The sequence below is a fragment of the Thermobia domestica genome, chromosome 8 (assembly GCF_964235325.1).
Source record: "Thermobia domestica chromosome 8, izTheDome1.hap1.1, whole genome shotgun sequence".
NCBI classification, from domain to species: domain Eukaryota; kingdom Metazoa; phylum Arthropoda; class Insecta; order Zygentoma; family Lepismatidae; genus Thermobia; species Thermobia domestica.
The window spans coordinates 44,545,088-44,572,857 of NC_137461.1; the positions used below are offsets into that span (position 1 = coordinate 44,545,088).

At 37.7% G+C, this 27,770-nt stretch overlaps 1 protein-coding gene across 2 annotated transcripts in view; it reads left to right on the top strand.

Annotated features, from left to right (window-relative positions):
- The first annotated feature begins 178 nt into the window (after window positions 1–178).
- LOC145692853 (serine protease gd-like) overlaps window positions 179–27,770 on the top strand; it is a 53,395-nt gene continuing 25,803 nt past the window's right edge. Inside the window, exons 1-2 of one of the 2 annotated variants that reach the window (XM_081768372.1) lie at window positions 179–783; window positions 23,284–23,508. In XM_081768372.1, the coding sequence (XP_081624498.1) occupies window positions 23,299–23,508 (210 nt within the window). In that variant the 5' untranslated portion in view covers window positions 179–783; window positions 23,284–23,298. Of the gene's footprint in view, window positions 784–14,422; window positions 14,657–23,283; window positions 23,509–27,770 lie in introns of those variants that run through there. The other variant, XM_081768373.1, reaches the window with a different exon arrangement.

Here is a 27,770-nt window from a genome sequence, read left to right on the forward strand (position 1 = left end):
CCTGCCAAACGCACGTGACACATTTTAGTAATGATTTTAGTGACTTGAGGATTAAGATACCGCCAATAAGAACCATCCATACGAATAAACGAAAAAAAGAAAGAAAAAATGTTTAATATATGCTGAAGAGGTCTTCCGTTTTTGCCTGTGATGTTTGCTAAGTACAGGTTTGCCCAAGGCTATCGCAAAATTGTGTTATAATTAGATTTGTAACAGGAAGTTTAATGGTATTGTCCTAATATTCTTTCTCAGGTAATCGTTCTCTTCTGACTCACAGTGCCCTCTAGTAAGGAAATTCCTGTTTATTAACTTTTGTTATGAATTTTTACAAGGAAAATCTGCAGTGGTACTATACCGTGTGACTGTCCTGTTTATTTCCTTCAGAGTAACATCAAAACACTTCAAGAACTACGTAGGTGTTGAAATGTGACGTGTACTATTTGTCATCCATCACACAACAGACAGGGGAAGTGTATAAGTTTTATTTTCTTTCTTCCTTTATGACAGTTGTTTTTGTGCTTGCTGAAGGATGTGACATATTTTGTGCAAACTGATTGGTGTTTCTGTGAATCGAAAAATATAAATTTATTATCGTGTGTTATAGTGAGTTATTTTAAAAAAACTGTACAGAAAGTGATAAATAATTTCGTGTTCTAAATTTGTGAATTTTATTTATTTGCACCGAATCATCACTTCAAACTGTGTTGGCAGCGCTGAGAACCGGATATGTCGTGACAAAAATCTATCTATAGCACCAATGCGAATATAGATAATAGAAATAAGGTAAAAAAATAAATAAATAAAAAAAAATAAAGAAAAGAAGCTCAATTACCTAGAAACTTAACTTTAATTAGCTTCGTGTTTAGGAGTAAGCTACGAAATTGTACAACTTAAGATATTATGTTTAAAATTTGCACTATTGTAGGTTCTTTCAAAATAACTATAACATTAAAAGCTTGATAAACTGGGTTTTAGATTTTAGAAAGCAGCTACCAGGAAATAAAATGGTAAAACTTTCTTAATGGAGTGTGAAAATATAAAACTACTGTTTTCTCGAAAGTGGACCTAATAAGTTTGTTTATATTTCGTACATTAATAATTCATTTACAACAGTAACAGCATTATAATACGGTAGACCTAAAAGTAATTTCTCTGGGAAAAAAGTTCAGAAAGGAATCGCAATCATGGTTTCGCTTCGACGAAAAATAAAAACCATAGATTACTCCTACAATAGATCATCTACAACACATTCTGGGGATTATGGAAATCATCATAGACCTTGATCAAGATCTAATTATTATCCTGATCAGTGGCACACCTACGGGAAGTCCATCGCGTCTAGTCACCCTAAAAACTTTCCAATTCAACATACATTTGTATATTTTCTTTTCTTTTCTTTTTTTAAAACTATACTCAGGGTGCGAATTGGCGGGGGGGATGCCAGGGATTTCCCCCCTGACAAAAATCTTTCCCATCCTGGAGAAGAAAAATTTTATCCCTGGCAGGGATAACTTTTTCCTCCTCTGGAGTATTTTTAAATGGACATAAAGATAAGATAGAAAAAGGGAACAATTCTTACTTTGCGTAGCTAACCTAAATATTACTTGAGTGAAAATTTATGAAAGATCTCACATCTCAACTCTTTTGTACTTGTTAGTATATATATATATATGGGGGAGAGGACTGGGTGCGCATATGGGTGAAATTCATCCCCCCCTGGGAAAATTTTTCAATTCGCACACTGACTATACTTGTTTAACAGGAAAATGATCGGTGTAGCGTGAAAATTTGATCTTCCACTTCATCTGTACTCTTTCTCTTATAAAAACAATCTAGTTTTATAATTTTTTTCCTGAAAATATAGTAGGTGAAACTATTTTACAATTACTTATAGTTTTTTCGGGTGCAGAATAATATTCATTCAATACTACATAGATGTAGTGGATTGTAGCATTGGACACTTATCCCCGAAGCTTATACCCCTCCCCAGTGTTTCTTTTAGAAAAAATGTTCCGGAGGGGACACTTAGTATTCAGAGAGGCACTGCTGGCACTATTCTATTTATTGTATTATAGACGTATTATTTTGGTCTCCTTCGAGGGGGTACTGTCAGAGCTCCCCGGGACAGTGCTCCTCCAAAAAACATGGCTAGAAGAAACACTGCCCCTCCCAACAAAAATTTCTGGCAGCGCACCTAATTCTAGCCATTTACATATATCCTAACCAGTGATAATATCAGATTTTCCCGAGCGAAGGGCTTTTAATAAACTGAGGAATGAAACTAGTACAAACTTCATAACGAGGAACTGCATAATTTATATGGTTTACCCAACATTGTTACGGTCGTCAAGTCTAGGAGGCTTAGGTGGACGGATCATGTAGCTAGAATGGAAGAAAGTAGAAACGCTTTCAAAGTCTTGGTTGCAAGACCAATCGGAAAATGACCATTAGGAAGACCTAGGCGCAGATGGGAGGACAATATTAAGATGGATCTCGCAGAGATTGGAAACAAAGTAAAAACTGGATGCAGTTAGCCAAGGATAGAAGTCAGTGGAGAGCTTTTGTGAACGCGGCATTGAACCTCCGGGTTCCATAGGCCATAGAGTTAGTTAGTTATGAAACTAGTACTGTGAAAATATTGATAACCCAAGTTGAGCACGATCGAAGAAATGCCTCCGGGAAGGGGGAAATTCGGCCCCGGGACATTCATGAGGCCTATTTCATAAAGGTGTTTCTAGTATAGAATTCATTGGAAAAAAAAAAAAAAAAAAACGCACACACATACAATTGAACATATCACAAGAGAAAGGCAAATTCGAGATAACTCCACTAATATTTACAAATGAGTAGTATGATACTATTATTGTTTCATAATAAAATACAACGTGTAAGAAAGGCTTATAGAGCCTTAAGTCTTGAGAAACGGGCTCCTGAAGTCACTACTGGTCATAGCAAATCCACTTTTCATCAAAAGTGAAATCCGTTGTAGTAAACCTTGTCGACATTCAGTGAGCTGTACAGTTTCAGACGGGAACCGGTCAAAACCCCCACAGCCAAAACACCCACACTCAAGAAACGTCAAAACGCCCACACAAACGGTCATAACCCCCACACAAATGGACAAATCTCCCAAATACACGAACGGTCATAACCCCCACAGCCAAAACCCCCACACTCAAGAAATGTCAAAACGCCCACACGATCGGTCATAACCCTCACACAAATGGATAAATCTCCCAAATACACGAACGGTCATAACCCCCACACTGGTAATCGGTCATAACCTCCAACGGTCATAACTCCCACACAAATGGACAAAACAGCTACACATAGCAACGGTCACAATCCCCACATAAATGGACAAAACCCCCACACAAATGGACAAAACTCCCACATGCAGAAATTGTCACAACTGCCACACAAATGGACAAAACCCCCACACAATCGGACAAATCTCCCACACTCTGAAATGATCCTGGTTGCATGTCTTGCCCTTGTACTTTTTAATAACATTTTTTATTCCACTTAAACTGATGTTGCAACTATTCTTCTTGCACTTTTCTAATGACAGAAACACTAAAGTGGGCGTCATAAAGAGCCGCAACAAAGACGTGCAATCACGATCATTTCAGAGTGTGGGGGATTTGTCCGATTGTGTGGGGGTTTTGTCCATTTGTGTGGCAGTTGTGACAATTTCTGCATGTGGGAGTTTTGACCATTTGTGTGGGGGTTTTGTCCATTTATGTGGGGATTATGATCGTTGCTATGTGTGGCTGTTTTGTCCATTTGTGTGGGAGTTTTGACCGATTTTGTGGGCGTTTTGACATTTCTTGAGTGTGGGGGTTTTGGCTGTGGGGGTTTTGACCGTTCGTGCGATTGGGAGATTTGTCCATTTGTGTGGGAGTTATGACCGATCGTGTGGGCGTTTTGACATTTCTTGAGTGTGGGGGTTTTGGCTGTGGGGGTTATGACCGTTCGTGTATTTGGGACATTTGTCCATTTGTGTAGGGGTTATGACCGTTTGTGTGGGCGTTTTGACATTTCTTGAGTGTGGGGGTTTTGACCTAGACCCTTTCAGACGGCAATCCTCAATGCCCGGTGACCCATGAGTCCAACTTTTTCACCTTATTGAATGCGCTAACAAGCTAAACCACAGCTCTATGATGAGCGTACCCATAGAGCTACTATGTGTGTATACGTAAGCAGGACCGGTTCTACCACATATGCAACACGTGCATTTGCGCGGGTGGCAACATCTGTCATAATCATATATTATTTAAAATAACTATTTCTTGTTGGAAACAGATTTCTTGATGATTGGTAGTTAAATTTACTAAACTGACCTTCTATTTGAATACTACATTCATAAATCAGGTTTAGGTCGCATTAATTTAAGGTCACATGGACAGTGCTAAAGCAAATGGTAAAACAAATCCCAACATGAATTGATTGATAGTTTTTCAAATACAAGAACTCAATTCTCGAACACTAGCGAACACAAGTTCCATTAAGTTAGTTATCACAGTTTTGATACGAAAACTAGTCTTGTCTTTGTGACAAACAAATTCCTTATCATTGAAGGTGGAAACAAGTTTTTTTATATATATAAAAAGAATAACAAATGTAAACAAAAAAATCAAGAAATCAAGATAAAATAGCTAGTTGCACTGGAATTACAAACTGATATATTGTGATTGAAGCTCGATATTGAATTCTATAAAAATATTTACCATCTTTCCTCTGTAAGTATGTTTGCTTTATGTTTCACTAACATAATAGATTATAATTTAAAGAAAAAATAGACACAGCATGATTGTATTTGTAGTGTTTAGGCCTTTCTGAGTGCGTTTACTCTTTTCTTCCACTTCGTAGTTTATGATCGGATAGCATCACTGGCGTCTCTGGCATGTAAAATTGGAGGTGGGGGGGACATCCAAGAAAATGATTTAAATGGTGCTACCTAGCCCAACCTACTTATTATCTTCGATTTTATTTGTTACCTTCGTGCTTACCTTCACGACCCTCTAAGGTGTGTCAAGAACTGTCGTTTCACAACCTGAATAATATAATCGTTTCACAACCTGAATAATATATTCCAAATAAATATAATTATTATTATTTATATGTTAGTCTGTCGTTAGTAGATAAATTAAATTAGAATAAAATATTGCATATTTTGTACTTCAAAATATTGGGGGGACGCGTCCCCCCGCCAGAGACGCCCATGGGTAGCATACTTAACATCGTGGCTTTTAAGATTTGTTCTTTCTGGAGAAAAGGGAGGGGCAGCAAATGTTGCCGTTGGAAGGGCTGGTCCTGTACCTAAGTTGTCTGTAATTGCATCAACACTGTTTTGTGATGTTTCTGTGTTCGTTCCCTGTCAAATCTAAGTAGGAATTCAGTGTCCGAAGGAGTTCACGTCAGAAACTGAAATGAAATGAAATCATTGAGTTTTACGTCCCACGGTTATGCCGGTTAGGCTAAAGGAGACGGTGATTATGAGAGATGAGTGAAATGGTGGAATGAAGAAAGTGGGAGGAAACGGGAGGACCCCGAGAAAACCCACGAGCACGGTGTTTGTCCACCACAAAGTTCACTGGATCGAACCCGGGACCCCAAGCACCAGAGGTGAACGCTCTACCACTGAGCCACCGTGCCCCCGCACGTCAGAAACTGAATATATATATATATATATATATATATATATATATATATATATATATATATATATATATATATATATATATATATATATATATATATGTCAGTAGTCTAGCTTAGTTTCATTTTTAAGTGCGAGTGGTCCTTGCTTCGATCCCAGAACATGTAAGATTTTAGAGAAACACATCGCATTTTCTCGGAGTGCTTCCTTTTCTTCCCACAATTCTCATTCCACTAACACCATATTTACCCACTTTCTTTAATTACCCGTCTCCAGTTTATATAATGTTTTGTCTTCTACAAATGTGAATTTTCCCGCAACTTGTATGGCTATATTTTTTCCAAGACAAAATAAAACATGCCACTTTGATGTTCTACACATCAGGCTGGATAGGAAAGGCACAAATTAGCAGAAAAAAAATCTTAATGAAGTTAGTACCATTTGTTCTGCAACAACCACTTTAACCCTTACCGTTCCAATGAGATCAAATTACACTAACCTTCAGTCAAAAATTGATTCTTTCTACCACTAATTTCTTTAATTTTGTTATAATTTTCATATTTCGTGTAAAAATGTTGTTTGGCAACTTTTTAACAATATATCATATACCATTATATACATATTAAATTGTTATGCATTGTTACGTACTAGAATATGTTTTAGTCTATTATTCGAAACTAATAAACATATTTTAACGAAATAAGGCTCAAACTGGAGAGCAGCGCCCTCTTTCTGTTGTACCACAAAAACGGTCCATTATTTTTGCGGAAAAGTTACTTTCTGTCTATCATATTTAATACTAATTCATTCTTTTTACAAAATATAACATATTCGATTGCATCATTTCTGACATTGACACACCACTATGTGGTTTGGACATGACACCCGAGGAGGAAATATGGGTAGTTTTCAGAAATAGAAACAGACCTGACGTTAATTGTTGCAATTTTTCATTTTTCTAAAATTTAAAGACATTTGTGGGATGTTAAATTAAAAGTTTCATTTTATTTAAAAACATGTTTTAGACTGTGCAGACTACGGTGACAAAATTTCCTTTAAAATGGCATTTTCCTCAACTGCTAAATGCAAGTAGCAATTGTAAAGCGTGGTGTGCTTATTTCCCTCATGACTGATGGATATATGATCTTCCTATATTCTCGTGATACGTCCAGAGATGGAGTAGGTCAGTGGATCGTGGGTTAACATGACGTGACCGACTGCGATCCACTGTAACCTACCCTGACCCACCGACCCACTCTTACCCACTCTACTCAGTGCATTGTAGATAGCATCTTCTGAACACTAGTTAATTTGTGCACATTTTACTTTCAAGGCTTCCATTTTTTCTCCCTTTTTCATTTGTTTTGAATACCTGAGATGAGTAGGCCAAATCTAAGTGAAAAAAAAAAAACTTCAAGCAATTTTTGATATTGATATTTATAATTGTAATAATAGCAATCGGACTTCTGTTTGGCTTTTGAGACCCAATCGAATTTTAGTTTTTTTTTTTTTTTTTTTTAACGGCGTAGTTTACCTTGATTTGAGACTCAAATTTCATCCTATTGTCTATTGAAAAGTATCTGTAATTCAACGAGTAAATAATTATGTATGATAATTAAATTGAAATTCATCGTAATATGGCCCATAACAAATACTTTACCATTTTATATCGTAAAGACCAAATCCACCGGTATTGTAACAAAGCGATGCTTGAGCGTTGAACCGTAGAAATTCAAACTCCGATTGGTGACAACCTTGTTTTATTACAAGTGTAAACTCTTTATCCAGTGGAGAGGAGAGCGTGGATCATGGATCAAAGTTGATGACGATGAGTTTTGGTGGGTGATTGGTCAGTGGGTCATTGACCCAAGTCATCTCTGGACATGTCTCCGAAAATAAATAACTGCTTATAACTTACCCTATACTTCTGATCTAGAAAATAAACTCACCAATGGATATGTTCTTAAGTCATGTTATTTTTGTATAAATTATACACTGTTTATACTTTTAATCCATTTTAGTGTTTCATCCTAAAACACGGAATTGTTCACTAAGAACCTACACGAGGTGTACAAATTTCGTACGAGACCTCAAGTTAAGGTGAATTCTATACGAAAGACGCGGAAGGAAGAACGCAAAACATTCCATAGTAACACATGGGGCAGGGGTGCACCCATGCGGGGTGTCCACTAGGACCAGACCCTCCGAAAAAAACTTCGTACAGTTTCTTAATATAACTATACTTGTTTAACAGATAAATTATTGATGTAGCCTAAAGGTTTGATTTTACACCTCATCTATGCTTACTCTTTCTATTCTTAGCCTATAAAAATATTCTAGTTCTATCGTTTTTTTTTCTGAGAATATAGATGGCAGTAATTAACAATTATCTTTTCTGATGCAAAATAACTCAGGTTTAATACTACATAGACATATTGGACCCCTTCCAACAAACATTTCTAGGTGCGCGCCTGACACGGAGTATTTCCTGGTCTTCAATATATTCATATTCAGATACATGCATTCAAGGTCGTATTTAATATTTTTGCCGCCCCGGCTCATTAGAAAATGCTGCCCTTCTATGTCAATGTTTTCCTCCAAATTACCAGAACTGGAGTATGGGAAAAAGCTGGTCAGAGGAAATTTACCGCCCTGGGCCATGGCCGATGAAAGCATTAGTGCAATACCATACAATTTGTTTTCAGTCTTATTCTCCTCCTTATCTAAATTCTATCTACATAGCTGCTCACATGAGCTTAGGTTTCTAAACAGTCCTGGCCTTAGAACTGACAAAGAACTATGGACTTCCAAACAGCTTTTAGTTGAGTAATTTGTGGTCAGCGGTCTTTACCTTCATTATCTCTGACTTTCTAGACCGTAGTTCGCTACCCCTTAATCTAACAAGGAACGGACATGAACCTGTCATCCGGAGATCCGAATCAAACCTAGTCCATTCGATGAACATAACAAAGATATGTTCACACACAAAAAATTAGGCGCCATGGACAACGGAGTAAGTCCCTGTACATATTGAAGTATTGGTGTAAGTATACGAATACACGCTTTCCCCTCATATATATTCCGTCTATCAATACGAAACTCAGTACACACATTTCTTATCCTCTATAGTACTTTTTGAGACACATTTCTATTGTGTGCTTTTACCCAGGGACACTCCAGAGGGGCCCAAAGTTGATGGGAGGGTTTTCTGGACGGAATTTTCCCGACATTCTCCCAATTTTCCCTGTTCAAGTACGTCTGGAGCCCCAATACCCAGCACCTCTGAAAAGCTTGTTTTATGTTGAAGAGAATGAACTATAAACCATGACTTTACAATGAACAGTGTTGATACAATAGCTATTTCACTGCGAGTCTACGATTTTCTTTATACTAACAGGGTTAATGGGCCCCAGGGACTTACTCCGTTGTCCATGGCACCTAATATTTTGTGCATGAACATATCTTTGTTATGTTTATTAAATGGACTAGGTTTGATTCGGATGTCCGGATGACAGGTTCATGTCCGATCCTTGTAACTATCTCTACAATTGCCTTATGATCTCAACATCGAAAATGTACTCTCGCCAGTATAATCATCATACAGGAGAAAGGAATAAGGTCACATGAGCTAAAAGCATTTGGCTGTATAGAAAAGTGAGAACTTAGCTTCGACACAACTAAATAGGCTGATAACCATGGCCACCCCCTGCAACAAAATTCATTTTAGTCCATGTAGTAACTAATTTTGATTGACGTGATGATAGGACTAATAATAAACTACGAAAAGAAAATAGAATCCAGTTTGCGATCAAACTCTGACTGGTTCTTTGAACGATTTATCTGGACAGGATAAGTCACTAAACCAGTTGCCGATGGTTCAATTCTTCTTTGTGAATTATGAATAGTTACAACTAATACAGTAAAAGGTCAATGAAATTGCTTCTTAATATGGTGCAGTTGCTATTTACTAAAATAATAATAAAAATAATATTGTTAGTCGTCAACTTAAATCCAACTTATACGCTTATATATGTACTTAACGACGGGTGGAAAGGTTATTTTAGGTAGTTTCTATAAACAGCGTCCTATAATAAAATAATAATAATTTGATTTTAGTTAGTGTCCCTTTAACCAGCGAGGCTATATAAGACGTGGCCCTACATTTTAACATGGGATCTGAACCACATGAATTCTTCACCGGCAATCGATCACGGCCCCCACTCCAAAGGCGCGTATGCTAACCGAATAATAATAATAATAATAATAATAATAATAATAATAATAATAATAATAATAATAATAATAATAATAATAATAATAATAATAATAATAATTATAATAATAATAATAATAATAATGTGGTAGTACCAATTTTAGATTTTATTTTCCAGTTAAATCTGATTCTCAATTTTAGTTTATGAAATAAGAAAATACGGAAATATGTTTACTTGTAAACAATTGTATCTGCAGAATTAGATCATTGTGTAAATTCTGTTATACAATCATGTCTGTGAATTTGTCTTATGCGCTTATGATAGCTTTACTTACATGATTGAACTCATTACGAAAAGCTGGCACAGACATAGACCTACTTCTTTCTTTCTAAATTCCGAAATTTGTGCTAGAACTTCTGAAACCCGGACTCGGAATACTTTTATTATTGCACGTGGAATACGTCACGTCCACGAGCTTTTAGATTATCAATCTCAGCAAAGATCCTGATGTAAAATATTAGGTAATTTCAAGAAAGAGGCAGTAAAGATCTGGGTGTTCATGCAGTTTAGGAACTTTATGGAGTTAGTCCAGCGCAGCGGTACTCAGGCATAAGATCTCTGTCCATCGCTAACATGGACATAACGAAAAGTACTATACTCTTTTCAAGTTTAACACCGCCGAAACAGTGGGTGTTCGGCATAACCACTATACGACAAGTAAAGGACTACTAGTTATCAGTAGTCTGTCTCCGAGGTAATAATTCACCTCCAACAAAAACTGTATCAGGGTCGGAGCTGAGCAGTAATCAAAAAAATGGGATTGGAAGGTTCACCCTCATCAGAACTTACCAGACATGTGATATGTGATAGAAAAATATGTTTGTGCTAGGTTTTTCAAGTGCATAAGACAATTCATCAACAGACACTTAAACTTATATTTAAAATTAAACTCTATTAAAACTCTTTTTAAGTTCGATTTATGAGATTTAATTATTGTTCCTATCGCTATACACCCCCAAATTAGAACCTAGAATTAGAACAGTTTCATATTTCAATAATAATAATAGGTATATCACTAATATAAAAAGCAACTGTTACTAAAATTATTGAAATGTAAACAATTTTGTATATGTAAACATTATGGGCGGTATTCAGAAAGAATTCGTTAATCACGAATTAGTCACGCGATTAGTTAGTATCGTATTAGCATGGTAGTAAGGAGGTTGTACTTTTTGGTATTCAGTGTCTGCTTGGAGTTTAACTAATAAGTTGATTTAGGTATGATTAATACATCAAGTGAGAGGTAATAACCCCAATACATCAGGTGAGAAAAATAAATGTGGCAACCACGGAAAACAAGATGTGTGCATGCGTAGTCTGTAAAAATGAAAATATATGAAATACAAAATTCGAAATTATAACATCTATATATTAGCCCTAAGTTCGTTATATTATAAATTCTGAAACTAATTAAAATGTAGTTTAATCCTAAATGTTTCAATGATACAAAATATTAGAATATATTTAAACTGGTGTATTTTCCGAATATACTCAGCATTTAACTTCTTATTTTTCAGAAAATTCCTTCTTTATAATTGAGAATACAATATATAACATCTATATATTAGTTTGTTATATTATAATCTCTGGAAATAATTAAAACGTAGTTTACTCACTAAATATATCAATGATAACATAGGCCTACACAATAGAATATTTTTAAACCAGGGTTGGCAAAAACCATGTTTTTTATTTTTTAAAAAAAAACGGTTTTATTGGTTTAAACCAGGTTTTCTTGGTTTAAGCCAGTTTTTTGGGGGTTTTTAAATAATTTGCTCTATGTATTCATATCATATATGGACAGAAATAAGTTTATTTCGCCTTGGTGTAATTATGCAACAACCGGGTTATGCTGGAAGGGGTCACATAAGCTTAAAGCGGAATCCAAACCGCTTCTGGACTTACACCCCGAGAGAAATTGTTCTCCATTTGAACTCGAAACCAGGACTAATTGGCCACAAATGCGATACGTCTGCCGACTCACTCACGAAGGACTCCTGACAAACATACGTTGTACTCATCTCTTTACGTAGGTCTACTTGTTAATATAATTGTCAAGAGTCATTTCAGAAGGACAAAAAGAAAAACAGTTGCAGAAGTGAAACCATTATACAGAATTACATATGGACAATTTCAAAGTACTACAAAGTACAGACGAACTAATTTAGTCCAAGTTAGTTAACAACGACTTTTATTAATCCAAGTTAAAGAAATACAACGACTTAATTTGCATATCAGTAAGAAAAGTGAATAAAGATACAAATTATTTTGAGTCCACTTTGGCTCTGACTCATTTATACATAAATACCTAGGTAGATACCAAAGATACTTCTCATTTCTCTAAATGCCTCTCGTGCGGTTTGTATGACCTCCCACACACAAAAAGTACGGCATTTCGATGTATTTTATTAATAGTAAACATTATTGAAATGAAACAATATTTAGAATTTTTCTTTGATTGCAGTTACATAGCAATAATAACAAACTATTAAAAAAAACACACAAAACAAACATTCATAAACTTATAAAAAACAAAAGCTGCTTTTGTAGTACCTATAATCTTTCTGAGTAATGAATGGGGGATTTAGGATTGAATATAATACGAATAATATACGGGAGTGAAACGTGATAACCCACACACTTACACTTTTAAGAACATTTTTCGTTTTTTGATTTAAACCAGTTTTTTTTTTTTTTTTTAAAAAAAAAACAACAGCTGGTTTAAACCACCTCGGTTTAAACCAGCCAACCCTGTTTTAAACTGATATACCTTCCGAAGATTTTCTGCGTTTACCTTTTTTTTTCCCACAAAATTCCTTCTTTATAATTGAGAATGCATCCACTGTTATTGGCTTCTTTTCGTATTATATCAGAACTGTCTAGAAAAACATGTTCATACATGTCTGGCCACAAAACTTAACAAGATAAATGTTCAGGTCTGGCCATATAAGAAAATACTATCATACGTTACAGACTGTTGTCCATATCATCATATACATATTCATAAATGTTATCGTTGTACAATGTTTTCTTTGTGGTTTCACATCACAACAATTTATAAATAGTTACGAGACAGAAGCTTCCCTTTGTATTTTTTTTAAAAAATAAAATAATTATTTTCTTTCACTTACTTTTCCAAAAATCTTCAGAATTTAAAAAGTAATATAGAACTTCCCAAAACTGTACAATGAATTATTTGACATTAAAAGGAATATTCAGAACTTAAGTAAATAAATCTTCATATGTGGGTTTTAGGATAAATAATTTGGATTTGATTGACCATGGAGTACAGATTTTTCGATATTTATCGTGAAACAATTGATTAGCTACTCGAAGGAAAAAGTAACACATTTATTTATTTATTTATTTTAGAAAACCAGAATAACAGTGATAGGTAAACAATATATTTACTATATTTCACTCTGCAAGAACTGTTCACGTGTTGTCATGTCAAGGATTTTATATACTTAGCCGTCCCACCCCTCCTAAGTCTTCAAATTGGCTGCACGCAAACCACATCTTTAGGAAAGCATTGCACCTGTTTCAATTCACGAACTGTAAATTTACTTTTTTCAATTAAAAGATAGTATTCAGAAATTTAGAACAGAAAAAATGAAAATGAAATGAAATCTTTGAGTTTTACGTCCCATGGTTATGCCGGTTAGGCTAAAGGAGACGGTGAATATGAGAGATGAGTGAAAATGGTGGAATGAAGAAAGTGGGAGGAAACGGGAGAACCCCGAGAAAACCCACGAGCACGGTGTTTGTCCACCACAAAGTTCACTTGGCGGGGGCTGGGATCGAACCCGGGACCCCAAGCACCAGAGGTGAACGCTCTACCACTGAGCCACCGCGCCCCCCTAAATTTAGAACAGACTACACAATTTCCTTAAATTTATATTTAGCGTGGCTCCTCAACAGTGATACTTTATAACCGTGAACCAACAGCATAACGTGGATCAAATCTAGATATCCCACACCAAAGACGAGTAAGAAAGGTAGTTGCCTCGTACACTTCAATTCGCCGTCGTAAGTAAATTAGTAAGAATGAAACAGTTACTGAACGAGAATATTTCCAAGCGGAAAGGTTAATGGGGACGTCAGCATCTGGACTATTTTGACCTAACAATTAAGGATCTCTTAACCCTTACGAGCATTATGTCACTAACAAGAAAGTCACCATGCCCCGAGAGAAACAGTTTGCATTTTATTATCCTTAGAATTGGCTAAAGTTCATTAGTCTTTCACTTTCCACAGCAGGTGGATATAGCAGCAGAACTCAAATGAGTGTCTGTATGAACATGTATTTAGTAGTTCACGAGTAAAGTCGTAAATGTTATTATTTTCCTTAAACGAATCTTTTAACACCGCTGCAATTGTAACCTTGATAATATCTCCGTTAGGAGGAAAAGTACAGTAAGGAATCCTTCCGATTCTCATTTCCTTGGGATGTAATTCTTCTAAACATAATACTATATGATATAGCACAGTTTTGTCAAAGTGTGTGTTAAATTAACAGTTGGAAAATATGTACGAACAAATTCAGTAATTCAGTGACAGTTCATGGTTTGTAATAACTTGGATTGAAATGCTACGTTGTTAGTTACATAATCAGTGTGTTCTGCTTGTAATTTACTTCCTCGTCAAGTTGTTGTGTTGGGGTTTTCCACATTTTGTAACCTTCATAACTGGATCTACATTTTCAAAATAGTGTCAAACGGTAAGTTTGAATACTGCTCAAAACAATTTAGTTTACTTTTATTTGTCTCACAAAGCAACTAAAATATAATTATTTTCGTGTTTACGAAGGTATATACAGATTGTTGTTAATTTAATGGACACGTATAAAAGTGTGAAAAAGTTACTGGGGGCGTCAGCATCTGGACTATTTGTTCCAGGAAGTTACGAATTTAAATAGGCGGAGGGGTAAAAGTGGATCTGATAAGGTAGGGGGAGGCATGACGTCACGCCGTTCCCCGTGCCTATCTTTGCTCATTGTAATTTTTATGAAGTGGGGGAACGCCGTAGATATTTTTGGAAATGGGTGGACGTCATCCCTCGCGTCCCCCCTCACTTTTACTCCTGAATAGGCGTATTTTTAAATAGCGATTACCAGATTAATATGGCGTTAGACCAGCTTTTGCCCTCATAACAGCTCTGATGTGACTTGGAATGAAGTCATAGAAATTAGAGATCGTGGAATATTAGAGAAGTGGATTATTACACTACTTCGTGTGCATCATCCAGTTCAGTTAGGCAGGATGAAGATGGTAATCTGCGTCTAATTAGTGTTTCCAAAATGAACCTCTGATGTTCAATTATGTTTATTTTCAGGAGTTTTGCGTGCCAGGAAAGGCGTTCAGCTTTAATTCCGACGTTCGTCTAACCACATCGCAACAACTCCAGCTGTTTGAGTGGAGACATTATCATCCAGTAATATTGCCCGCAAACATGGTCTGGACCATAGGATGCACATAGCAAACCAAACCAAACTAAACCACATGGCGTAATGACCCATTTGTGAGCCTAAGCCTGCTCCAGCGCCATCCGTTAGCGACCGGCTGAACTACGTCCAGTCTAGCGGCGAGCACGTGATCAGCGCGTTGCGATGCCCTGTCCCTAACAAACGCATTAGGAGCTTTCTAGATCTAGTGGCTGAACTACGTCCAGTCTAGCGGCGAGCACGTGATCAGCGCGTTGCGACGCCCTGTCCCTAACAAGTGCATTAGGAGCTTCCTAGATCTAGTGGCTAAACTACGTCCAGTCTAGCGGCGAGTACGTGATTAGCGCGTTGCGACGCCCTGTCCCTAACAAGCGCATTAGGAGCTTTCTAGATCTAGTGGCTGAACTACGTCCAGTCTAACGGCGAGCACATGATCAGCGCGTTGCGATGCATGGTCCCTAACAAGCGCATTAGGAGCTTTCTAGATCTAGTGGCTGAACTACGTCCAGTCTAACGGCCAGCACGTGATCAGCGCGGTGCGACGCCGTGTCCCTAACAAGCGCATTAGGAGCTTTCTAGATCTAGTGGCTGAACTACGTCCAGTCTAGCGGCGAGCACGTGATCAGCGCGTTGCGATGCCCTGTCCCTAACAAGCGCATTAGGAGCTTTCTAGATCTAGTGGCTGAACTACGTCCAGTCTAACGGCCAGCACGTGATCAGCGCGGTGCGACGCCCTGTCCCTAACAAGCGCATTAGGAGCTTTCTAGATCTAGTGGCTGAACTACGTCCAGTCTAGCGGCGAGCACGTGATCAGCGCGTTGCGATGCCCTGTCCCTAACAAGCGCATTAGGAGCTTTCTAGATCTAGTGGCTGAACTACGTCCAGTCTAACGGCCAGCACGTGATCAGCGCGGTGCGACGCCCTGTCCCTAACAAGCGCATTAGGAGCTTTCTAGATCTAGTGGCTGAACTACGTCCAGTCTAACGGCCAGCACGTGATCAGCGCGGTGCGACGCCCTGTCCCTAACAAGCGCATTAGGAGCTTTCTAGATCTAGTGGCTGAACTACGTCCAGTCTAACGGCGAGCACATGATCAGTGCGTTGCGATGCATGGTCCCTAACAAGCGCATCAGGAGCTTTCTAGATCTAGTGGCTGAACTACGTCCAGTCTAACGGCGAGCACATGATCAGCGCGTTGCGATGCCCTGTCCCTAACAGGCGCATTAGGAGCTTTCTAGATCTAGTGGCTGAACTACGTCCAGTCTAACGGCGAGCACATGATCAGCGCGTTGCGATGCATGGTCCCTAACAAGCGCATCAGGAGCTTTCTAGATCTAGTGGCTGAACTACGTCCAGTCTAACGGCGAGCACATGATCAGCGCGTTGCGATGCCCTGTCCCTAACAAGCGCATTAGGAGCTTTACATCCAGCCTAGCGGCGAGCACGTGATCAGCACATTGCGATGCCCTGTCCCTAACAAGCGCATTAGGAGCTTTCTAGATCTAGTGGCTGAACTACGTCCAGTCTAGCGGCGAGCACGTGATCAGCGCGTTGCGATGCCCTGTCCCTAACAAGCGCATTAGGAGCTTTCTAGATCTAGTGGCTGAACTACGTCCAGTCTAGCGGCGAGCACGTGATCAGCGCGGTGCGACGCCCTGTCCCTAACAAGCGCATTAGGAGCTTTCTAGATCTAGTGGCTGAATTACGTCCAGTCTAGCGGCCAGCACGTGATCATCGCGCTACGATGCCCTGTCCCTAACAAGCGCATTAGGAGCTTTCTAGATCTAGTGGCTGAACTACGTCCAGTCTATCGGCGAGCACGTGATCATCGTGTTGCGATGCCCTGTCCCTAACAGGCGCATCAGGAGCTTTCTAGATCTGAAGGCCGTCACGTCTTGTTTCCACGAGACTCCCCAGTGTGCCTCACGACACTGGGTAGACCCCCCAAAAATTGGGAAGCACCGGCCGGAATCGAACCCGGGACTACGCGATATGATGCACATGACCCTCTAAAATAGTGACATGATCACGAGTGGCCACATGAGCGACAAGAGTCAGCACAGGACCCACTGAAAAACAGAACATTGCAATCCACAGCCTTACAAAACCACCGCTATGTTTCACGGTTGAGCGGAGACATAGATACGCTTCTTTGGGTGTCCGCCACACATAGAGACGATCCATGGTTTGAAATAAGGTAATCGATGACTCATCCAATCATATCACACGTTTCCAGTATATCGACGTAATACTCTGCATATCCTAGCCATTTTACTTGCGGTGGGCTGTGATTGTAGATACAGGTTGTACGATTTGCTGCTTAAATTTATCCTTCACTTACACCATAGTCACACGACGGTTCTGAGTGACAATCCACTTTATTGCTTTCACTGAAGGTTTCCTTCCGACCTCTGTTTCCCTTCGTCGATTTACTTTCGCCCTGTTATGAGATTGTCATCACCGTTGACACTGTCTCTCGAGAAACATCTACCACACTAGCCACTTTCGTCACTTTGGCACCAAATAACCGAATGCCAACAACTTTTACTTCTTTGGAAGTTAGAAAGATCACCTATTTTGTAATATTACTGTCTACTCCGTTCACAGCATACTGCCGTTCTACTCAGGGGCGGATCCAGGACCGACTTCTGGGGGGCGGTGGGTTGTCATACTGCTACTTTTAAGGACTCCAAACTTTGGGATGGGTTTTATTTATATATATATAAAATAAGAAAGTTTCCTCTTCTGGGGGTGGGGGCGATCACCCCGATCGCCCCCTGGATCCGCCCCTGGTTCTACTGTTCCTCATGCAGTACGGAGTTTGTCCTAACACACCACCACGAACATCCCAACACTGCGGTTGTAGCCTGATCGTTGCCAATTTTGACAACTGATTTATTTCCATTAAATTGATAAGTATCGGTGTATCCAGTGACAGTTCGTGATATATAGAATTTATAAAGCTTTCGAATTGTAGTTTAACCTTATAAATATGTGTCATCGTCGAGAGAAATATTCTGCTGTACTCAGGGATGCCCATTCACCCTCCCCCAGCCTTTGAGACATCCTTCTTAAAATATCCTAAGGCATTACAGTAAATAAATAAAAGGAATTTTACTTTCAAACCTACTCTATGATTCTACTCTCCGAACTTCCCTTCTTGTGCCCGCGTTTCGTTCTAATTTCCAAGAACAAGTAAATGCAGGGAACTAACTTGTGTCTATTTCTCAATAAATTCTCCCTCTTTATTGATACACAGTTGGCATCGCTCTGTCCATTTTGTGTAGTATGTGGCATAGTCATCTTTTCGGGGTATTTTTCAGTTACTGGAAAGTAGCACTTCCTTGAGGTTTGGGAACAACCAGAAATCACTTGGGGTAAATCTGGTGAGTAGATGTTCAGTCAAGAATGAGATTACAACAATAGCACGGTGAGGAGGTGCATCCTCCATATGTAAGATAAAATTGTCATTTGTCTTTTGTGGTTGTTTATCAGTGAATTTGAGCAAAAAATTTCTGTATCCAAAAGTGTACAAAAATATTTGTCCGTAATTATATGGTCTTTCGGAACAGGGTGGAATAATATTACTCCTTGGGAATTCCAGAAGATAGCGTACAACACCTTCTCATTGGATGCCACCTGACGAAAGTTTTTGAGAGGTAGTGAATCTGTATGTTTCCACTGTATCGATTGCTTTTTTTTGTTTCTAAGTTGAATAATGCAATCTGTGGTTCATCCATTGTCACAATACTTTCCAAGAAATTGTGCCCTTCTCTTCGGAAGCGTGTCAAATTTGCAACACTTGATCGAATTCTTGTCTCTTTTTGATTGTCATTGAGCATTTGTGGAACCCATCAAGTTGAAACCTTCCTTATATCCCGTTCATTCTACTGTTTACACTGTTAGCCCCCAGTATATCACAAATTTCTCACATGATGACACGCATATCATCCATGATGAAGCTTTCAGAACGCGTAATGTTAGCGTCAGTTGATGCTGTTTTTGGACGTCCAGACCTCTGCTCATCTTTCACATTCGTTCCCCTGATTTGAATTCACGCATCCACTTCTTAACTGCGAGAATTCAAAGCACGGGGGGGGGGGGGGGGCACCGTCAACACACACACACACCACTCTAATTGGCAATGAATATCGGGTGCACAACGTCGAGCTGCGGTGAGGAATTTCACAATTACCCTTTGCTCTTCAACCGAAAATTCCATGTCCCCGGAGAGTATCAGAAACATATCTTACTTGTTTAGGCACTGTGACTCAACTACTGCCACCTAGTAAACAAAACCTGCACTGCTTAGAGACGAAGAATGGAAGTCATCGACGCCGCAGTTGCTTTCCTGAAATAATACAAGAAAAAAATGTGGTCTTTAGAACCAGACGGCGCGTACTTTTGGTGTGCACCTCGTAGCTTAAAATGTATAGCCCCCTATGGACTTTGTTTCTTGTATTTTTTCTTCACGGTTTGTGTTACCCAAACTCGATTGCTGTTCATGTAAGAACGGATTCGAGGGGCGCGTTGGCTCAGTGGTAGAGTGTTCACCCCCGGTGCTTTGGGTCCCTGGGTCGATCCCTGCTCCCGCCATGTGAACTTAGTGATGGATAAACACCGTGTGTGTAGGTTTTCGCGGGATTCTTCCGTTTCCTCCCACTTTCTTCATTCGACCAATTCATTCATTTCTCATCATCACCGTCTCCTTTAGCCTCACCGGCATAATCGTGGGACGTAAAACTCAAAGATTTTCATTTCGTTTCATTTACTTGAGATTTCTTTTATATGTAGTTTTTCAAGAAAATCGACAGGATATGCTAAAACGAATCAAATTTAATGGAAGCAGTCGCGTACATATTTTAAGCTGTTGTGCTTTGAATACGTAAAACTAGTTAACATAAGGTGAAACAGTAAAGCATGTAGATAGTTGCAAACTTAATTTACCTATATGAAAATAATACTTAAAAAATATTAAGCAGTAGATAATAAGAATATCAAATACTATCAAAAAGCATTAATTTAATATGTCTGCAGGAGTGTCGGAACCAGAAAAAATATCATAGGGCTAATAAATTACAATGTCCAACATATATATATATATATATATATATATATATATATATATATATATATATATATATATATATATATATATATATATATATATGTGTGTGTGTGTGTGTGTGTAGTGTAACTTGTCTAAGCCGGAACGTGGATGAAACTTGCGCGTTGTGAATAAATTTCATGGTTTCAGAAAAGAAAATACAATGTTAATTTCCTTGCATAATACGGAATCTATTCAAGACGGAAACGGAAAGCAATAATTGAAGAATTCACTAGAAAATACGTGTATGATTCGGAAATATAACGCGGAAAATAATCCACGATAGAGATATTTATTTATAGCATACTACAATACACACAGCACTTTCTTGTTCGCGTGCTCCCCAGGCCCGCAACCAGGCACAGAGGTTTGGGGGGGGGCATGAATAAGTTAGGGGGCTAAGTCATTAAAAATTCTCTTACAAATATCTAAATTGTGTTTTTTGTCTTAAATATGGCATTTTGTATTGAAGTCTGGGGGGGCCACGAAAACTTTAGGGGCCAGGCCTCCCAAGCTCCCTCTAGTTGCGGGCTTGGTGCTACCCACTGTTTACAAGTAACTTATTACACACCTTTTGAAATAGTGTGGTGCCTCGATAGGTAGTGTAAAGATGCGAGAATATGCAAACAGCATAATTTGGAGTGTTACACAAAATAATATTTGTGTATGACACTTCAAATAAACAAAGGGAGGGGGAGAATGGAAACATCTTAATTCTTGTTAAGGGCACTGATCTTACAAAATCCACTGAACTTCTATATACATCCCTGCGAGTCAGTCGGTTCCTAAATTTTTAACAGTGAACAACACGGCTAAGTCTCATGTTTCACTGTCCCTTAATGATAAATTTGTCGAAGCAAAAGAGAACGACAAACTCTCTGTATGGGAAATAATTACTCGTTTGAAATGCCGGAAAACGCAGCTTATGATGTGTTAAAACGGAAAAATTAAAATAATGGATGAATGGTTAAAAGGGGGTGGCCAAATGAAAAGGAAACAAGAGAAAACCGGCAACGAGTAAATTAACGAAGTCGTTTAGGAATATTTCACTATTGCAAGGTTAAAAAGTTTCTGCGTATCTGGACCAATGCTATAAAATGAAGCTGTCGCTTTAGCCAAATCTCTCGGAAACGATCAATTCCTTGTTAGATCTTTGGAAGAAGGCTTACTCAATTTGGACCTATTGGTTACACTCAGTGGCGTATTTACGATTTTGTTTCGGGAGAAGCTTTGCTAACTTTCGGGGGGAAAGGAGGGCGGCTTTGCCTGAAAATGTGAAAATTCTGCAAGAAATTTCACATACTTTACTATAGTAAGTAAGATTTCGGGGGGGGGGGGGCTTACGCCCGGAAGCCCCCCCTAAATACGCCACTGGTTCCACTTCATTGATGGAGTTGGTTACTGTACTCTAGTCTTAGTGAAGACTAATCTTACTCGTCGTATTTCTGGTACTTGTCAATATTTTATCAAGTGACTTGTATCTTCTGCACGTGATGACTTTGCCCATTTCTCAAATAAAATAAGAAATTTTCTTTTTTCTTTTCCTTACTTTATAGAATAACTTTGTCCGTATACTGTACTGTAAAGTTATTTGAAAATCGCATAAAAATACAGTATAAACTAGTACCTAAGCCTTTATTTCGAAATATTTTCCAACAACGCTATTTCAAAATGTTTTAAACAACGCTTAAAAGTGAAGCTTCTCCGTAGCTAAGCGGATAGCGTACGCGCCTTTGGCGTGGGAGACCCGTGTTCGATTCCCAGCGGGAGCTCATGTGGTTGGGATTCCACGTTAATCAGTAGGTCCACGTCTCATATAGCCTCGCTGCTGAACGGGACGCTAAACCCAAAATCAACTCAACTCAACGCTTAAAAATGGAATTTCATTCCCATCCGAAGATAGGTGGGCCGCGGAATTTAACGCCTTCTCTGGGGTCATGAACATTCATTTATTGGTAGTTTCATTGGGAGATGGGTATCAGAATTTATTTACTTACTGATATATTTAGCTGGTTAAGCATACAGAAGAAGGTGAATTGAGCATTCTATGTAATTTATATAATGAAATGAAGTGCAATAATAAAACACAAGGATATATGATGTTAGTTGTGACGATGGTGTTATTCTTCTGCTCTGGGGCTACTCAGAGCGAGTTCAAACACTTGGAGCACTGATAGTTAGAAAACAAAGGAGTTCATTCATGAAATTGTGTGCAATTGATGGATGATGGCGACTCCGGTTGGCCTCAACGACAGGGGTTGAGCGGTGGCCTGATCATATAGCAAGAAGGTGATCTAACGGTGAATATGCGTAACGTGGTAGACAAGGGCGTCATTTAGGGTGGGCAGGGAGGACAATTTGCCCCCTGAGTTTGATATGTATATAGATTTTATGAATAGAATAGTAGTAAATCAGTGAAAAACGCGAAATTTTACTTATATCAAGGGGTCTTGCCCCCCCTCCCCCCAAGTAAAATCTGAAATGACGCTCCTGGTGGTAGTGCTGGAGTCTGGTCTAAGGCTTCATGGAGAATCGAATGAACGTCCGCTATGCGAAGACTGTACAGATGTGGTAAGAGTGTTGGTATAGAAGTGCGACGGTAGACCTCTTGTGTTGGCGTCCATGGTAATAATATAGATCATTTTCTTTAAAACATTAGCAAAAAGTTGTATATTACTATGGAAAGTAATTTATGCTAATAACCCTATTAACCCCGATTATTAAAAATGTATTTTACAAATTTAAGAATGTCTAATATTGGTAGAAATAATGGTAAAAACATGTTTGTTCTTTTGCAGGCCAATACATTAGAAATGGCAGCAAAATGGCTCGGGTTCCTGATTTTGTTTATGGAACTTCAGCAACTAATGTGGTGTCAATTTTCTGGGCCTCCTCGCTCTCCTTGTCCCGAAATATTTCAATATGTGTGGGAGAATGAATGGGTAGGTCATATAACGGTTCCACTTCTAGCACACACCAACATATTGAGGCTGCGACTAAGCATAGGAATCAGATTACAAACAGTAAGTACAGAAACCTCAAATTGTTGATTTTAGGATTACAGTAATTGATTGATTGATCTTTTTTTTCTTTCTTGTCAGCAGCGACGAGACGAGATAGGACGAGACGAGATAGGACGAGACGAGATAGGACGAGACGTACAGTTTAAAGTGTAATGTGAACCACTGTGTACGGGAATCGAATACTGGATCTCGTGCATTTCAGCCTATAGTATTTTCCAATTAAGGGATCTTATATCTTTTACCACTTGTTTGTCGATCCCTATAAGATAATGTGTAAATCTTACTTCATAAATAACTTACGAAATGTGAAACTCAACAACTTAAAAAAATTTCAATCTAATACGAAATAGCAATATAAGCTGGATAATTGTTTCAATTCTACACTTAATGGAATTAATTAATTACAACTAATGTATCGTGAAGGGGCGGCCCTATAATAAAGTCACAAAATCACGTGCCTTCCTAATCAATATGAAGAAAAATCTTTAAAAACAAATAATTATGAACATTTATTCCCGTATACGAATGAACGAGGGTCCAACATAAATTTTAGTTGTTTTAGTATAGTGTCTGCAACTCTGATTTGTGTTCATAACTATTGAAAGATTTTGCAACATAGCGTAAGTCACGATGCTTGATGCTGTCCTCTGTTTACGTGCTCTGGCATGCTTCTTTCGAGCGTTTGCCTGCAGTTACGGAATATTTCTTTAAACAACTGATCATATGTACCTAGGTACAATGTAATCACACTCTCACAGTGACTGAAAAAGAAGTTCCGTTTTCTACTTACATACGGGTGCGTGAGAAGAAGAAATAGGGTTGAGCCTGTAAGTTCTGTCCTGATTATGCAGCTATACAGGTTGCATACAATTAAGATAGAAGGATTTGGTTTGCTTCTCGGAAATATTCACATATTATTTCAAAACCGAGGATGCTACGCAGTGTGGATCGTGCGCATGTAACCCAATTCTGCAGTAGATTTTCTAAGCGTTATGTTTGCTTTGTGATGCATATACAACAACTATTAGAAAGAAAAAAAAATAATATTTTTTAATGTACTTCACAATTATGGAATTTAATAACGCCTGATATATTGTATATTGACATTTCTTGAAAAGCATTTAGGGAACGAATGTATAGTCTTCAATTACATTTTATGGACTTTTCTCTGAAATGGTGCCATAAAAGCAAGCATGCGAACCCACAGACAAATAAGTAAGTCTTACATTCGTATTCAAATACAGACTAAATAACAATCAGTGGACAATAGAGAAATACTGAAAAATAAAATTTCAAATTTTATAATTTACGAAATATATAAACATGAGTTTTATTGTATTTACTAGCATTAAGGTCAGAATTATTGTAAACTTGAGTTAATTGTAAAGTCATGTAGTTTAAGGCGAGAATACTTCAGGGGGTTCCATAAATTCAGTCTTTGGTAGATGTATGAAACTTCATCTATATTTCGGGCTCTCGTCCTGAATATATGGATAGCAAATGCGTCTTCGGCATGTAATATTAGGGTTTGATCCCCAATGGAAACACGTGCAATTGATTCTACGTTAAACTGTAGGTCTATCTTGGTACTGAAAGTGGATCGTCAAATGAATTACTCATTTGCTTTAGAAACAATTGAAATCGAATGCAAACTTGGATTTCAATTTATCATGAAAATGTTGTTATATTCCTATTTGACAAGTTGATAAATATTATATATTACGATAAATAAAGCTAATTAAGTTTTCATATTTACTTAGTTTTTGTATCCGTTTTAAATTACACTGTTAATAATATGCATGTGATGTTAATAATATGCATGGGTATATAATGGAATGATTTTTACAAAATCGATTGAGAAATCCAAATTGAAGAAATAGGTAGAGCAGCGTTGCCAACATAAATTGTTTTTCACTACTAAAATAGCTTGAATTCTTTGTTCTAAGCAAAGTATTTAGTGTTAAGTTCAATAATTATGTTTATAAAACATATACTGATTTTGCATTAGCAAATTCATTATTATTTTTTTCCTTTAATGTTTATGCCTCACATCAAAATTTGAAGAATGCTTCCATAATAGAAAATGAATGGAGACCGCAAATCCGGGGCTAGGGAGGCGCAAAGCCTGTACCATCACCATTACCAATGTGACTTCTTTTAGTTCTATAACTGTGCAAACAAAACTAAAAATTATGACAATAATTGTGACATGTTCCCACTCTATGAAAAGAAAACTAATAATTATGACAATAATTGTAACATGTCCCCACTCTATGAAAAGAAAACTAATAATTATGATAATAATTGTGACATATCCCCACTCTATGAAAAAAAAACTAATAATTATGACAATAATTGTGACATGTCACTAGTCTATGAAAAGAAGACTAATAATTTTGACATGTCCCCACTCTATGGAAAAACTAATAATTGTGACATGTTCCCACTCTATGAAAAGAAAACTAAAAATTATGACAATAATTGTGACATGTTTCTTTCTATGAATAAAAAACTAATAATTAAGACAATAATTGTGACATATCCCCAATCTATGAAAAGAAAACTAATAATTATGACAATAATTGTAACATGTCCCCACTCTATGAAAAGAAAACTAAAAATTATGACAATAATTGTGACATGTTTCCACTCTATGAAAATAAAACTAATAATTATGATAATAATTGTGACATGTCACTAGTCTATGAAAAGAAGACTAATAATTTTGACATGTCCCCACTCTATGAAAAAACTAATAATTGTGACATGTCCCCACTCTATGAAAAGAAAACTAATAAATATGACATGTCCCCACTCTATGAAAAGAAAACTAATAATTATGACAATAATTGTAACATGTCCCCACTCTATGAAGAGAAAACTAATAATTATGACAATAATTGTCACATGCCCCCACTCTATGAAGAGAAAATTATTAATTATGACAATGAAGCGAAAACGAAGAAGAGTTGGAGGAAGTTGATTTATGGTAACATAAGAGAGAAAAATCTGAATGTGAAATGCGTGGAAGTTAATTAAAGTTAATTAAAAACATATACTGCATCTGAAAAAGGAGTAAAAGTTAAAAAGAAAAGAAGAATCATAGTTTCATAGTTAGTTTGTAGAATCAGTGAAAAGAACTGAGTTTGTGTCATGCGTATGTGGTGTTTTGAAGCTTAACTAGTAGTGACAACTTGTCTTCTGTTCTCATTATTATTAATTTGACGTAATTACTACATAAGGATTGGGTGGGTGTTGCAACAAAATACTGTATGAAGTTGAATGAAAATTTTACGGAAAGAATTGTGTGAAGAATTAATTGTAAAATTTAAGCCAAACAGTAACAGAAATAGTAAGTTGAGCAAAGTATATGCATACACACTCAAAAATACCCAAGAGATATTCATTTCTCCATACTCAAATTAATAACAATAAATAATCACTTTTTATAAATAATTTGTTATTTTGTTCAGTTATAAATGCTATGTCCAGTTATTTTGTTCAGTTTTCAACAACAACGGAAGTAGAAAATAATATATTATGTGATACATGACAAATATATTGTGAAGTTCTGCTTGTGCAAGAGTGGGTAGAGCAAATTACTGTTTGGAATCGTTTCCCACTACCGTTTTTTTATCATAAAATCCTCTATAAATAGTATTTGATAGAAATACTACAATAATGTAATTTATCTAATATAAGGTAGAGAAAGGTGACCTAAGGCCCGAGCAGCCTAGAGCAGTATCTCCAAAGAGCTCCGAAGCAAAGTTAGGTGGAGTGGACTACGAATCCCCAATGCTTCGAATCAAGAAGAGAGGGGATTAAGAGTCAAGAGCTCCGAAGCAAGCTAAGCGACTGAGGTTAGGAATCTCTACACAGCTCCGAAGCAAGCTAAGCGACTGAGGTTAGGAATCTCTACAGAGATCCGAAGCAAGCTAAGCGACTGAGGTTAGGAATCTCTACAGAGCTCCGAAGCAAGCTAGATGAGAAGAAGGAAAGCCTAGAGTTCCGAAACAAACTAGAGGATTTGGGTAAGATATCTCCTAGATCTCCAGATCAAGCTAGAGGAGAGGTTGGCCAGTCGAGACTGATAGCTGTCGTTGAAATCTCTCGGATATATAGGTGTTCTAGGTTAGGCGGTGGCGCTGCTGTTCCCTCGCCGTCATCTGACTGATGGTGTCACTGTTGTCTCCGTTGTCTGCAGCTGTAGTACTCCATAGTAAGGTGCACATGATTGTTATTTATAAAGGAGCGCATGTTGA